The 16417-nt window shown below is 50.4% G+C and overlaps 1 protein-coding gene across 4 annotated transcripts in view; it reads right to left on the bottom strand.

Annotated features, from left to right (window-relative positions):
* parp10 (poly(ADP-ribose) polymerase family member 10) overlaps window positions 1-9981 on the bottom strand; it is a 60191-nt gene extending 50210 nt beyond the window's left edge. The window contains exons 1-3 of one of the 4 annotated variants that reach the window (XM_072508011.1): window positions 9882-9919; window positions 3286-3358; window positions 234-420 (exon numbers count right to left, since the gene is read on the bottom strand). In XM_072508011.1, coding sequence (XP_072364112.1) covers window positions 234-411 — 178 coding nt within the window. In that variant the 5' untranslated portion in view covers window positions 412-420; window positions 3286-3358; window positions 9882-9919. Of the gene's footprint in view, window positions 1-233; window positions 421-3285; window positions 3359-9119; window positions 9452-9881 lie in introns of those variants that run through there. The other 3 variants (XM_072508012.1, XM_072508013.1, XM_072508014.1) reach the window with 3 other exon arrangements.
* Between the last annotated feature and the right edge of the window lie 6436 nt (window positions 9982-16417).

Raw genomic sequence — 16417 nt, 5'->3', positions numbered from 1 at the left:
ACATTTTGGGTATTCAAATTCACCTCCGTTTTCTATCAGTTCCGTCGAGACAGAGTGCTGCAGGCACTGGGTCCCGAGTAGGCCCGAAGGAAAGCTTGCAGTAGTAGCCGTGCTCCTCCCTAATGAACACCCAAACCCATCAGCAACAGGGCTTTAATGGCAACCCGTGGCCTTGTTCCTACTTTTCTCTGCCCCTCTCCCTCCCCCTTGCTGTTAATCACTTGCCATCTTACCTGTTGGGTTCTCAAAGGTGATCACAGCATAGTCTCCCTGTCTTTTGGTGGAGGTGATGGTTCCTCCCCCCGAGCGGCGCTTGCTCTCAAAGTACAAGGTTAGAATATCCATGGGCATGTCGTCAGTGACACCATGCACCTGCAGGACACAGTCATCCGCGGGGTCTGCCTGCTCCATCCCAGTCTCCTGTCACACACACAGAATACAAGAAGGTAAGTGAAATTTGGCTAAAAAAATACTAGCCTTGATCTGCCGACGTTTGACTCCCTAACACGAACCAGAACTGCCAATTCAAAGCAAAGAGTGTTAACTGAGTAAAGATCACCATTAACTCCAGTTCTGAAGGGGAGTCAAAACATTAACTCTGTTTCCCTCTCACAGACACTGCCACACCTGCTGAATTTAACCAGCATTTCCTGTTTTTATTTCAGACCTCCCGTATCCGTGGTATTTATTTCTTAAAGTATGTGTGCTTTCATGGGTGAGAGAGAGGATTGGGGCACAGGAGGCCATTTGGTCTATCATATCTGTACTAGCTCCTTATTATAGCAATACTAAATAAATCCCGTTGTCCTGCACTTATCCAATATGCCTCTACTCCAAATATTTAACCCATTCCCTTTAATGGCGCAACAATCTCTACATTAACCCCTAGCTGTATAAAAGACATTGGGCTGCATTCTCCGCTATCGGGATTGTCTGTTTCCCCGGCAGCCCGGGTATTTCCCGACCGCGTGGGGCTGCCCACAATGGGAAACCCGATTGGCCGGCTGGCGGGACGGAGAGTCCCGGGGGCATGCCGGAGAATCCTGCCCATTCTTCCTGGGCCCTCCCTCCCTCTGCTCCAGCGTGATCATTTTCATTTGCTAACCTCATTCTGATTGGCTCTCCAGCCAAGGGAAGTCTTGCCCATTCATTTGTCCTCATAATTTTAAAAATATTTCTGTTCAATCTCCTCTTTGCCTTCTCCTGCTGCTGTGGAAGCGTTGCCAGCCTCAATTCTCTCTGTACTCGGATAGTTTCTCATTCTGGTGAATTTGATGTCCTTTTAATAGTGGGGTTCACAAAACTGGATATGAAAAATGAAAATCGCTTATTGTCACAAGTAGGCTTCAAATGAAGTTACTGTGAAAAGCCCCTAGTCGCCACATTCCGGCGCCTGTTCGGGGAGGCTGGTACGGGAATTGAACCATGCTGCTGGCCTGCCTTGGTCTGCTTTCAAAGCCAGCGATTTAGCCCTGTGCTAAACCAGCCCCTATTAGTAATGAGGAACAGCAAAGTTAGATTTGTTTTAACTTCTTTACTAAACCATGCAAAATCCTGTGGATGCTGGGATCTGAAACAAGAACAGAGGATAGGATACTGGGAAAACTCAGCAGGTCTGGCAGCATCTGTAAGGGGAGAAAACAGAGTTAACGTTTCGAGTCCTTTGGTTCTTTGTCAGAAGAGCCCCCCCCCCCTCCATGGTCAGGCAATTTGGATTTGAACCCATAGATCTCTTCAATCCTTCAGTATCTCCTCATTAAGTACATTAAGCATCATCCATTTTTCCTTTATTGCATTAACAATGATATGCTACGTTCTGCCCACATTGCGTACTTTGCCGAATTCATCCATCACAAAAGTGAACTGCCCCCTAATTCCATTGACAGCTTTGTGTCATCTGACCTCCTCTCCCTCGCAGCCTCCAGCATTAGATGCAGGACACCAATAATGAAGCGAGGGACAGTGATTTCGGAACTCGCAGTCTCAGAAGGCAGTGGAGGCAGGATCGTTGAATATTTTTTAAGGGGGAGATTGAAAGATTCTTGTTAAGCAAGGGAATGTTGAATTCGAAACATAGATCAATCAGCCATGATCTTACTGGATGGCAGTGCGGGCTCGAGGAGCCGAATATGTTGTATGCGAGGGGTGCATACAAATGAATGGTTGCCAAATCTGCTGATGATACTTTCCTGCCTAATTTGTAAAGTAAGTTGTGAGGAGGTTACAAAGAGTCAACAAAGGGACTGGTGAAGAGAATGGGCAAAAAAACCCGAGGTACACGGTGAGAATATGGAAACGTCTCCACTTTGGCAGGAAGAATAGAAAAGCAGTAATTATTTAATTGGGCAGAGATGACAGAACTCTGAGATGCAGAGGGATCTGGGGGTCCTGATGCATGAATCATAAAAAGTTGTAGGCAGGCGCAGCAAGTGATTAAGAAGGCAAATGGAATGTTGTCATTTATTGAAAGCGGATAGAGTATAAAGGTACAGGGCTTTGGTGAGACCTGAATTACCTTGAAACCGTGTAGAGTTTAAGGCTCCTCATTTAATGAGAGATATACTTGCACTGGAAGCAGTTCGGAGAAGGTTCACGAGGCTTATTCCTGAGGTGAAGAGGTTGTCTTAAGAGGAAAGGCAGGTTGGGCCTATAATCATTGGAGTTCAGAAGAATGCGAGGTCATTTTATTGAAACGTACAAGATCCTGAGGGCGTTTGGTTGGTTAGAAACCCATAGGCTGTTTCGCCGCGTGGAGAAAATCTAGAACTATGGGAACACAACTTAAAAATAAGGGGTTATCCACATTTAAGGCGGGAGATGAGGAGGAATTTATTCTCTCCAGAAGATCGGTGGCCTCTGGAATTCTCTTTCCCCAGAAATCAGTCGAGGCTGGCTCATCAAATACATTCAAGGGTGGGTTGGACAGATTTTTGATCATCAACGGGGTCAAGGGTTATGGGGGGTAGGCAGGATTAGGGTCACAATCAGATCAGTCATGATCTTTTTGAGTGGCTGAGCAGGTTCAATGGGGCCTATTCTTGCTCCATTTACTCTGATCTTGTGCTCCCTCTCAAGCCTCCAACACGTGCGTGACTGTGCTGAATCTAACCTTGTCGGGACAACGGACAGGCCGTGTACAACAAAGCGATTTCAGCAAAGGAAGCTTGGGACTCATTTGATAACTCTTTCCAGGAGCCAGCATGAGCTTCAAAAGTCAATGGACTCCTTCTGCGCTGTAGGACTCTGTACAATTCCAACTACAATGTGACAAATCTCAGTTCTAACCTCAGACCTCAAGAGGTCGACGGAAACCAGCCAATCTTCTAATGGTGGCGGACCCCCCCCCTGCGATCCCAGCCTGTGGGTGAAAAAGGAGTTGGAATTAGTTATATTCGACTGGGTATTTGTGTAAATGAACACGTCAGTGGTTTTGCCAACAGGACAAGGAAAGGCAGGAAAGCCCAGGCGGGCTCTTTTTACATCAGTGTCTTCAGAAACGTAACCATACGTGAGATGAATTCTGTTTTCTGCTTCGATTGATGGAATCAGGTGGCCAACATTCAGCTTGGGAGCAGGCAAAGGTTAATAAACAATAAGCTGCTCCAGACGACAGCTTTAATGCAGGAAAATGTCCCAAGAGACTTCACAGGAGCGCAATCAAACTTTGATACTGATGCGACCATCAATTCACTGAGAGACACGTTGAGAAGTAAACCGTGGTTTTAATCAGCTTACAACTGAGCCTGCCTGTGACCGGTACAACAATGAATGCGGCCCCCCAGGTCAGCTGCCTTTATACTTCCTGTAAGGGGTTGAGCCAAGGGCGAGCCCATACATGCCCCGACATATCCCCCTGTGGGTGAAGCCGTACAATGGCCCATAGGTGGAGCCCACAGGGTTAAACACATAACGTAACACGATACAGCAGTAACATGACATCACAGTGCACTGGTGAATTAACAGTAGTTTCATTCACCACAGATACGATGCCAAGGGTGATCTCAGGGCAAACGCTTGTGTAATTACTCCATTTTAAAATTCTCATCCACATTTCCTAATTCCTCTGTTGACTTGCCCCTCCCCATCTTTATAGCATCTTCCAGTCTTTATTATCAGAGTCATAGAGTCAGAGTCATACAGCACAGAAACAGGCCCTTCGGCCCACCATGTCAATGCCAGCCATCAAATTCCAATCTATACTAACCCCATTTACCAGCACTTGATCCATAGCCTGCCATGGTGATTCAAATGCTCGTCCAGATGCTTCCTAAGAGTAGCAAGAGTACCTGCCCCCACCACCCTCTCAGGTAGCACATTCCATATTTCCACCACCCTCTTGGTGAAACAATGTTTCCTCAGGCCCCCAGCTAAACCTCTTACCCCTCACCTTAAACCTATGCCCTCTATTCTGAGACACCTCTGCTATGGGGAAAAGATTACTGGGGCTGGTTTAACACAGTGGACCAAACAGCTGGCTTGTAATGCAGAACACAGCCAGCAGCGCGGGATCAATTCCCGTACCGGCCTCCCCGAACAGGCGCCGGAATGTGGCGACTAGGGGCTTTTCATTGAAGCCTACTTGTGACAATGCTATTATTATTCTTACAATCTACTCTATCCACGCCTCTCATAATTTTGTGTACCTCGATCAGATCCCCCCCTCAGCCTCCTCTCCTCCAGGGAAAACAAACCCAGCCTATCCAGTCCCTCCTCATCCAGTTCCATCCCAGGCAACATCGTAGGCAATCTCCTCGGCGCCCTCTCCAGTGAAATCAGGTCCTTCCGATGATGCGGCGACCAGGACTGCACACAGTTTCCCAACTGTGGCAGAACCAATGTTTTATAAAGTTGTACCACTGCCTCCCAGCTCCGATATTCGATGCCCCGGCTAATGAAGACAGCATTCCATACGCCTTCTTCACCAGCCGGTCTCCCGGTGCTGACCATTGCCGAACGGTCTGCTCGCACACACTGTGCAGCAGTGTGAAAATAAATGGAACACATTTCAAATACTGGTCTTCATAAAAAGAATTAGGGTACAATGCATGGATCTATTCTCATTTTTTTTTGCACTCCCACTGTCTATGTCTGAAATATCCACAGTTAGAGGGGATGCTGCAATGGTGGGATTTGAACCCATGTCCCCAAAGCTTTAGTTTGTCTTTATTCATTTGGTAGGATGTGACCATCACCGGCTAGGTCAGCAGTTATTGTCCATCCCAAATTGTTCTTCAGAACGTGGTGATCAGCTGTCTTTGAACCGCTGCAGTCCATGTGGTGTAGGTACGCCCACAGTGCTGTTGGGGAGGAAGTTCCAGGATTTTGACCCAGCGTCAGCGAAGGAACAGGATGGTGTGTGGCCTGGCGGGGAACCTCCACGTGGTGGGGTTCCCAGGTATCTGCTGCCACTGTCCCTCTAGATGGCAGTGGTTGTGGAAGGTGCTGCCTGTGGAGCCTCGGTGAGTTCATAGATTATAGATCATAGAATTTACAGTGCAGAAGGAGGCCATTCGGCCCATCGAGTCTGCACCGGCCCATGGAAAGATCACCCTACCTAAGCCCACACCTCCACCCTATCCCCGTAACCCATCTAACATTTTGTTGCCGCACTGCATCTTGTAGATGGTGCACACGGCTGCCACTGTGCATTAGTGGTGGAGGGAGTGAATGTTTATGGAAGGAGTGCCAGGAGGTGAGTTACACACCACAGGATTCCCAGCCTCTAAACCAGCTCTTGTAGCCACTGTATTTGTATGGCTAGTCCCATTTAGTTTCTGGCCAATAGTTACTCCCAGAATATTGACAGTGGAGATTCTGTGACGATACTGCCATTGAACGTCAAGGGATCTCTGGATTGTTAGCTGAGCAAGATTACCATGACACCACCACCTGGGCCAAACCTGTGCAGGTGATAGCTGAATGTTTGAACCCGAGTAAACAAGAAACAGTCTCAGATCACAGTGACATGGAACAGGGACAGAAAAGTGGCAAGGTCAACGGAGGCTTACTTGCAACAACTATTCTGTCTGGTTTGAGAGCAAGGAGAGGTAAGGCCTCTCTCTCTCTGCACAATCTAGGATGGGGATATTTACCCCAAGGTGCACCTGTAAAAAAACAGAACTGAGAGCAGTTGTGCTAAGGGGGCCCATCAGCACTTTTTCACAGGCACCTAGGGATGTGCAGTGAATGCCCACAAGAATGAAGTAAACATGCAGTAATTCAAATGTCCCACCTATATATGTTACAAGCCCCACAAGAGGTCACAGAGTGTGGACCATCCAATTCCCCGTGACCTCTACTGAGTACGGACTTCTCCGGTAACGGGACCTTTTAAGCAGAGTAGCCCATACAGTATAAAATCCCCAACCTGAGTGTAGATCGCGGCGGAAGACCCTTCAGGAGTGGAGTCGATAAATGAACATATGAATAAACAGTTCTTTTTACATCCTACCCTTGGGATCATTCTGTGCAGATTCTACAATATATACATGGCCAACATCGATGGTCAAAATCACAGGGCAGCCAGCTCCAAAACTGGGATTGGCCACTCGAATCCAGCCCGAGGCCCACTGTTACTGATGTGGAACAAACGATCAATACTAACCACTTAGCGGAAAAGAGGAACAAGTAAATACTGGATTCCGTCCCTACTATCCCCTGCTCGATGTCTGGCAGGAGGGGGGAGGGTGGTGCGAAATATCTCAGGGATTGGGTTGTTGGGGGGGGGGCGGTATTTGCTCTGTGTAGCAAATCGTCAGCTTCTTATTGATAAAAAGAAACTTAGCACAGAGTAGAAGCCTGGCACTGGGAGTAAACGCAAGGTCACTGACAAACCAGATAGTGTTTTCTCTCTAGAAAAACAGCTTGTGATTTAAAATGTGTAGTTTAGCTCACAAATAATCTTGTGAGAGAGGAATCAGAAATCAAGAAATACAGCATGACTGCTCAGCAAGCCTCCCCAATATGTAGGCCCAAAGCCTGGGCTTTTCCCAATCACCAAAGCACATTACGACCCAGCACATTCTCCATCAGGATTATGGGTCAAGGCAGAGGAAAGACAGGAATATAAAATATCCGATTGGGAAGAAGAGAGATAGTTATGTCTCCAACTAGTCTCAGGAACACATGAAGTGGGATTCTCCGACCACGCCTGCCCAGCGACTGGAGAATCCCTCCCGAGATCAATAGATGTTTCCATTGTCCATGTTTGGCCCGTGGCGATCTTGCAGCGGGCGGGGCAGAAGAATCCAGCCCATGGTACTTATCATTGGGGGGGGGCAGGTTTAGCTCAGTTGGCTAGACAGCTAGTTTGTGATGCAGAGCAAAGTCAGCAGCGAGGGTTCAATTCCCGTACTGGTCCGGGGTTATTCATTTAAAAAAAAAATTTTATTCTCCTCCATTTTCAAATTTTCTCCCACATTTACATCCATCAACAATAAGCAATAATCAGCAAGATATGTCAGTCCCCATAATAACAACAACGATCCCATCTACCCACCAACCCCCAAACCTCAACCCACATGTTTACATAAACAAATGACAAAAAGAAATCAGGGATTACCCGTAGTCACCCTTAATCTTACACAGCTCCCACCCCCCACCCCAGGTCTCCAGCTCCTCCCGTCCACTGCCTCTTGTAAAACTCCTCGTCCGAGGTTATTCATGAAGGCCCCACCTGCTGAACCTGGTCCCTCACCTGAGGTGTGGTGATCCTCAGGTTAAATCACTACCAGCCTCTGGTCATCTAGGACCATGGTGGCTTTACCTTACCCAGCTATGAAATAATAATTTAACAATATGAATGGGATGATATTTTAGGATAGGCAACATGATGGAAATTAGCCAAATGCAAATTTGGGAGCATTCATAATTAAAAAGTGCAATCAAAATGTTTTGCCCTAAGTCTTGTACTTTTACAAGTACAGCTGCGCTACTTGCTTCCAACTTATACTTTACTACGCCAAATTAACCAGTGTCTCACTGCAATCTGGCAGTGGATAAATAACAACCTAACTGGGTTTCTCCCACATCTACTGCTCACAAACAAATCCAGCAGCCAATTCCAGACTGGCTCTGGCAGAGGGTTAAATCCACCCCTCTCCACATCCCCGCACAATATATCACACAGAACAGGAGTGGGCGAGTGAACAAACACTGGGAGCAGGAAATTCTGCCTATTTCCTGTATCTAATAGGTGTAGATTTGCCCCCCCCCCCCCCCGTCTTTCCCCAAAGGCCCCTCACAACACAAGGCTCCTTAATGTTGATCTCCTCTCAAAAAGGCAGAAATGCCACTATTGCGTCTCCACCTTTCCCCTTCCCTCGGGAGCCGATTAATGGCTTTTCTTCCCAACACCAACTTGCATTTATAAAGGGGCTTTTTGAATCAGTGAAACGTCGTGACTAGAAGTGTCACCTGGAGATATTAGGGCAGCTTTTACCCAGCACCCCAGGGCGAGGAAGGTTTTACTGAGCACTCCAGGGTGAGGAAGGTTTTACTGAGCACCCCAGGGTGAGGAAGGTTTTACTGAGCACTCCAGGGCGAGGAAGGTTTTACTGAGCACCCAGGGTAAGGTTTTACTGAGCACCCCAGGGTGAGGAAGGTTTTACTGAGCACCCAGGGTAAGGTTTTACTGAGCACCCCAGGGTGAGGAAGGTTTTACTGAGCACCCCAGGGTAAGGTTTTACTGAGCACCCCAGGGTGAGGAAGGTTGAGGAAGTGATTCCAGATTTGTTGTAGGCTGAGGCAGCCAAAGGCAGGGCCATCAATGGGAGGGATGAGGGATGCTTAAGAGGCTGGAATTAGAGGAGTGCAAAGATTTCAGAGGGTTGGGGGGTGCTGGAGGAGGTGACAGAAGTTTTGACCTTCCCATTACATCCCCTGGGAGTGGAAGCCCAATGCTGTGTGAGTGCCAGTGAGCAGAGCAGAGCAGACAGTGAGTCAGTAAGCCCCCTTGCTGACTCTCTAGGCTACAGGACATGGGGAAGCAGTGGGAGGAAGCCCTGAGCCCAGAGTTATGGAGCTGATTGTAACAGGAAGTAAACTGGCTTCAGTGAGGGGAGAGAACGCACGCAGCACAAACAAAACAATACCGGTCCAGCCTTCAACCCTGTACATACTGTGTTCCAGGAGCTTACTGCACAGCACAACAGGAGCAGCTTCCTTGCCGACTGGTTCCAGACACAGAGGCAGACAGAGTCACACACACACAGAGTCACACACACACACAGACACAGAGTCACACACACACAGAGTCACGGAGTCACACACACAGAGTCACAGACACACACACACAGACAGACACACAGACAGTCACACACACACACAGACACAGAGTCACAGACAGACACAGAGTCACAGAGATAGTCACACACACACACAGAGATAGTCACAGACACACAGAGATAGTCACACACACACAGAGATAGTCACACACACACACAGACACAGAGTCACAGAGATAGTCACACACACACACACAGAGATAGTCACACACACAGATAGTCACACACAGAAACAGCTGAATGTCGTTGCCTGAGAAACGAAAGAGAAAGTGAAACCCCAGGAATATCGCCCCCCCCCCGGCCCCCGCCCCGCGTGGAGAGACTGAGAAGCGGAGTTTAACCCCCCCCCCCCCCTATCAGATCAGAAATATTGACACATCACAAATAGACATTTTCATATAAACACCGCGATTCAACTCATCCATTTCCCAACTGCTGTGCTGGGAACTTCCGGACAGAAACTCGGTTCATTTCTCTCCCCCTCTCTCTCTCACTCACTCAGGGGTAAGTTGCCACGTTGGGGCCCCTCGCCCCTGTGCTGTGAAGTTGGGGGTGGGGGGTATGTTGGGGTGAGCTGCGGGTGGGGGTGATACTCACAGTGTGTGATCCTCCAGCCGGGGATTTCCACTGTCACATACCCAGACTGCCGGGGAAATGTACTCCGGCTGAGAGACACGCCCTCAAGCAGACAGTCACAACCTGCCCTGCTCCCCTGTCCTGCCCTCCTGCCTGTCCCGCCCTGCTGCCCTGCCCTCCTGCCCTGTCCTCCTGCCATGCTACCCTCCTGCCCTGCCCTGCTGCCCTGCCCTGCCCTCCTGCTCTGTCCTCCTGCCCTGCTTTGCCCTCCTGCTGTATCCTACCCTCCTGCCCTGCCCTCCTGCTCTGTCCTCCTGCCCTGCTTTGCCCTCCTGCTGTATCCTGCCCTCCTGCGCAGGGCAGGCCTCCTGCTCTGTCCTGCCCGGCCCTCCTGCCCTGCTCTGCCCTCCTGCTCTGCCCACCTGTCCTGCCTTCCTGCCCGACCCTCCTGCCATGCCCTCCTGTCCTGCCCTCCTGTCCTGCCCTGCCCTGCCCTTCCCTGTCCTGTCCTGCCCGCCCTCGTGCCTTATCTTGCCTTGCCGTCCTGCCCTGCCGCTCAGTCCTGCCTTGCCTCCTGCCCTGCCTACATCCTCGACAGGTTGCTGTGTGGAGCTGGACAACAGCACAGTGCAGACAGGTGACCCTTTCTGAAGCTGGGTTGTCCCTGAGATGGTACGAAGTCTTACAACACCAGATTAAAGTCCAACAGGTTTGTTTCGATGTCACTAGCTTTCGGAGCGCTGCTCCTGCCTCAGGTGAATGAAGAAGTATGTTCCAGAAACACATATATAGACCAATTCAAAGATGCCAAACAATGCTTGGAATGCGAGCATTAGCAGGTGATTAAATCTTTACAGATCCAGAGATGGGGTAACCCCAGGTTAAAGAGGTGTGAATTGTATCAAGCCAGGACAGTTGGTAGGATTTCGCAGGCCAGATGGTGGGGGATGAATGTAATGCAACATGAATCCCAGGTCCCGGTTGAGGCCGCACTCATGTGTGCGGAACTTGGCTATAAGTTTCTGCTCGGCGATTCTGCGTTGTCGCGCGTCCTGAAGGCCGCCTTGGAGAACGCTTACCCGGAGATCAGAGGCTGAATGCCCTCGACTGCTGAAGTGTTCCCCGACTGGAAGGGAACATTCCTGCCTGGTGATTGTCGCACGATATCCGTTCATTCGTTGTCGCAGCGTCTGCATGGTCTCGCCAATGTACCACGCTTCGGGACATCCTTTCCTGCAGCGTATGAGGTAGACAACATTGACCGAGTCGCACGAGTATGTACCTGGTGGGTGGTGTTCTCACGTGTAATAGTGGTATCCATGTCGATGATCTGGCACATCTTGCAGAGATTGCCATGGCAGGGTTGTGTGGTGTCGTGGTCACTGTTCTGAAGACTGGGTAGTTTGCTGCACACAATGGTTCGTTTGAGGTTGCGCGGTTGTTTAAAGGCAAGTAGTGGGGGTGTGGGGATTACCTTGGCAAGATATTCATCGTCATCAATGACGTGTTGAAGGCTGTGAAGAAAATGACGTCGTTTCTCCGCTCCGGGGAAGTACTGGACGACGAACGGTATTCTGTCGGATGTGTCCCATGTTTGTCTTCTGAGGAGGTCGGTGCGGTTTTTCGCTGTGGCGCGTTGGAACTGTCGATCGATGAGTCGAGTGCCATATCCCGTTCGTACGAGGGCATCTTTCAAAGTCTGTAGATGTCTGTTACGCTCCTCCTCATCTGAGCAGATCCTGTGTATACGGCGCGCTTGTCCATAGGGGATGGCTTCTTTAATGTGTTTAGGGTGGAAGCTGGAGAAGTGGAGCATCGTGAGGTTATCCGTGGGTTTGCGGTAAAGCGAAGTGCTGAGGTGACCGTCCTTGATCGAGACGAGTGTGTCCAAGAATGCAACTGATTTTGGAGAGTAGTCCATGGTGAGTCTGATGGTTGGATGGAACTTATTAATGTCATCGTGTAGTCGTTTCAGTGATTCTTCACCGTGGGTCCAAAGGAAAACAATGTCATCGATGTATCTGGTGTATAACGTCGGTTAAAGGTCCTGTGCGGTGAGTAGGTCCTGTTCAAACTTGTGCATGAAGATGTTGGCGTATTGGGGTGCGAATTTGGTCCCCATGGCTGTTCCGTGTGTCTGGGTGAAGAACTTGTTGTCGAAGGTGAAGACGTTGTGATCCAGAATGAAGCGGATGAGTTGCAGAATTGCGTCTGGAGATTGGCAGTTGTCGGTGTTGAGTACTGAGGCTGTAGCAGCAATGCCGTCGTCATGGGCGATGTTGGTGTAGAGTGCCGACTCGTCCATTGTGACGAGGAATGTTCCTGGTTCAACTGGTCCATGGGTGCTGAGTTTCTGCAGGAAATCCGTCGTGTCGCGACAGAAGCTGGGCGTACCTTGTACGATGGGTTTCAAGATGCCCTCGATGTAGCCAGAGAGGTTCTCACACAAGGTCCCATTGCCTGAAACGATAGGGCGACCTGGTGTGTTGGCTTTATGTATTTTCCCTTAGACTCGGCATGTATGCTCAAGCCATCAGGAGTCGCGTCAATGCCAGATTCATCAGTCGCATTCACAAGACAGCCCCGAACGTCACCCAAGCACAACGCAATGCCATCCGCGCTCTCAAGACCAACCGCAGCATCGTCATCAAACCAGCAGACAAAGGGGGGGCCACTGTCGTACTGAACAGAACGGACTACTGCAAAGAAGTATACCGACAACTGAACAACCAAGAACACTACAGACAGTTACCCGCAGATCCGACCAAGGAACACATCCACCAACTTAACAGACTGATCAAGACCTTGGATCCAGATCTTAAGAGCACCCTACGTGCTCTCATCCCACGTACTCCCCGCATTGGAGATCTCTACTGCCTCCCAAAAATACATAAGGCCAACACACCAGGCCACCCTATCGTTTCAGGCAATGGGACCTTGTGTGAGAACCTCTCTGGCTACATCGAGGGCATCTTGAAACCCATCGTACAAGGTACGCCCAGCTTCTGTCGCGACACGACGGACTTCCTACAGAAACTCAGCACCCATGGACCAGTTGAACCAGGAACATTCCTCATCACAATGGACGTCTCGGCACTCTACACCAGCATCCCCCATGACGACGGCATTGCTGCTACAACCTCAGTACTCAACACCGACAACTGCCAATCTCCAGACTCAATTCTGCAACTCATCCGCTTCATTCTGGATCACAACGTCTTCACCTTCGACAACAAGTTCTTCATCCAGACGCACGGAACAGCCATGGGGACCAAATTCGCACCCCAATACGCCAACATCTTCATGCACAAGTTTGAACAGGAGCTACTCACCGCACAGGACCTTCAACCGACGTTATACACCAGATACATCGATGACATTGTTTTCCTTTGGACCCACGGCAAAAAATCACTGAAACGACTACACGATGACATTAATAAGTTCCATCCAACCATCAGACTCACCATGGACTACTCTCCAAAATCAGTTGCATTCTTGGACACACTCGTCTCCATCAAGGACGGTCACCTCAGCACTTCGCTTTACCGCAAACCCACGGATAACCTCACGATGCTCCACTTCTCCAGCTTCCACCCTAAACACATTAAAGAAGCCATCCCCTATGGACAAGCGCTCCGTATACACAGGATCTGCTCAGACGAGGAGGAGCGTAACAGACATCTACAGACATTGAAAGATGCCCTCGTACGAACGGGATATGGCACTCGACTCATCGATCGACAGTTCCAACGCGCCACAGCGAAAAACGGCACCGGCCTCCTCAGAAGATAAACATGGGACACAACCGACAGAATACCCTTCGTCGTCCAGTACTTCCCCGGAGCGGAGAAACTACGTCATCTTCTTCACAGCCTTCAACACGTCATTGATGACGATGAACATCTTGCCAAGGTCATCCCCACACCCCCACTACTTGCCTTCAAACAACCGTGCAACCTCAAACAAACCATTGTTTGCAGCAAACTACCCAGTCTTCAGAACAGTGACCACGACACCACACAACCCTGCCATGGCAATCTCTGCAAGACGTGCCAGATCATCGACATGGATACCACTATTACACGTGAGAACACCACCCACCAGGTACGCGGTACATAATCGTGCGATTCGGCCAATGTTGTCTACCTCATACGCTGCAGGAAAGGATGTCCCGAAGCGTGGTACATTGGCGAGACCATGCAGACGCTGTGACAACGAATGAACGGACATTGTGCGACAATCACCAGGCAGGAATGTTCCCTTCCAGTCGGGGAACACTTCAGCAGTCAAGGGCATTCAGCCTCTGAGCTCCGGGTAAGCGTTCTCCAAGGCGGCCTTCAGGACGCGCGACAACGCAGAATCGCCGAGCAGAAACTTACAGCCAAGTTCCGCACACATGAGTGCGGCCTCAACCGGGACCTGGGATTCATGTCACATTACATTCATCCCCCACCATCTGGCCTGCAAAATCCTACCAACTGTCCTGGCTTGACACAATTTATACCTCTTTAACCTGGGGTTACCCCATCTCTGGATCTGTAAAGATTTAATCACCTGCTAATGGTCGCATTCCAAGCATTGTTTGGCATCTTTGAATTTGTCTATATATGTGTTTCTGGAACATACTTCTTCATTCACCTGAGGAAGGGGCAGTGCTCCGAAAGCTAGTGACATCGAAACAAACCTGTTGGACTTTAACCTGGTGTTGTAAAGCTTCTTACTGTGCTCACCCCAGTCCAACGCCGGCATCTCCACATCGTCCCTGAGACGGACACTGTTGCCAATTGGCACCAATAAAGTTGCCAATTAATAAAGATGCTCTTTCGAGTCGCCAAGAATCAAATGATACCATCACAAGGCTTTACCGGATATCGATCAAAGGACCACACAACCAGTTAGTCAGTTCAAGTTCAAAGATGGTTTATTTACACACAAGGATTACTTCAACATGCAACACAAAACACTACAAATTAAACTACACCTAACAACTGCAATAACCTGTACTTAACTTCAGGGCAACCGGCTCTATGCAGATGGACAAGGCCTTTGTCCGGATCTTGCGTGGCTGGGTGGAAGAAGTGGCTCTGTTTCTGCTGGGCTCATCCGTCTGGTAGTGATCGTTGGTCTTGAACTTGTCTGTTTGGTCGTTATGTTGCACTTGGGTTGGCATAGGCCGGATCGAGCACATGGCTGTGTCTCTTCGTATCCCTCTGGGATTTCGCGCTCTTTGGGGCGGTCCTTAACTTGGACCCAATAATCCGACAGGCTTCGATCACTGCCTTCGATTTTGGCCAATAAAGGGGCGGGTGCCTTGATGGCTGGGCGTGTCCTGAGCAGTCATTGACCTTGGCTGTTTTGGCTCCCTGAGTAAAGGGAGTGGCGCCGATTAGTCTGTATCTGTATCGGTTACCTGAATACAGTTCTTTTGTTCTGAGGAAATGGGTCATTAGAATGCAAACGAGCGGGGGTTTTGATCGCGTCTCGCTATCTGGGTTGCAAATACACACACAAGCTCTGAGTCTGTCTGAGTCCTGGGTTGGCCATAATTCCCATGGTCCTTTGCAAGTGGCCATCTGAGATGAGTAGTCTTAGGTCAGGGATTCCCAGTGTCGGTGGGGATGTTGCACTTTTCCAAGGAGGCTTTGAGGGTTTCCTTGAAGCCCCCCCACCCCCCCCACCCCGGGCTCACTTGTCATGTCAAAGGTCAGAGTAGAGCCCCTGGCCGGGATTCTCTCATCCCGCCGCAGAGTGTCCACGGCGTCGTAAACACTGTCGCATTTTACGACGGCGTGAACGGGCCACTCCCAGGACTAAGCCTGGCCCCTACAGGGGGCCAGCACAGCGCTGGAACGGTTCATGCCGCTCCAGCTGGCGATCCCGGCGTGAACTGGACACTGCGGGATCCGCGCATGCGCAATGGCGCCGCTGCCAACGCGTGCATGCGCATTGGCTTCCTTCAACCCGCCGGCCCCGACGCAACATGGCGCAGGACTACAGGGGCCGGCGGGTTGGAAATGAGCCGCCAGCCAGAGAGGCCGGCCCGCCGATCGGGGGGCCCCGATAGCGGGTCAGGCCGCATCGGAGGTTCTCCCGGGGTCGGAGCCCCTCCCCCCCTCCCCCCCGCCACAGGCCGCCACCCGACCCTTCCACGCTGAGTTCCTGCCGGCTGAGAGCAGGTGTGGACGGCGGGAATCAGCGTTTCCACGACGGCCGCTCGGCCCATCCCGGCCGTGAATCGGCGGGCCGGCCGCGCAGAGCGGCCCCGACTGGTGCCACACCAACCACGCCGCCGCAATGGCGCCGATTCTCCACTCTGCGGAGAATCCTGCCCCCTGTTTCGGGGGGTTTGTGTCAGGCATGTGGACCATGTGATCCACCCAGCGGAGCTGATCGAGCATGGTCAATGTCCCCTTCTACCAATCATCTTAAATAGTGAGCAGTGGGCAGCATGGTCCGAGGTTCGATTCCCGGCTTGGGTCACTGACCGTGCGGAGTCTGCACGTTCTCCCCGTGTCTGCGAGGGTTTCCTCCGGGTGCCCCGGTTTCCTCCCACAAGT

Source organism: Scyliorhinus torazame, chromosome 6 (genome assembly GCF_047496885.1).
Source record: "Scyliorhinus torazame isolate Kashiwa2021f chromosome 6, sScyTor2.1, whole genome shotgun sequence".
Taxonomy (NCBI): Eukaryota; Metazoa; Chordata; class Chondrichthyes; order Carcharhiniformes; family Scyliorhinidae; genus Scyliorhinus; species Scyliorhinus torazame.
Note: the sequence above shows the minus strand (reverse complement) of the source record. Positions and strands in the feature narration are given on the sequence as shown.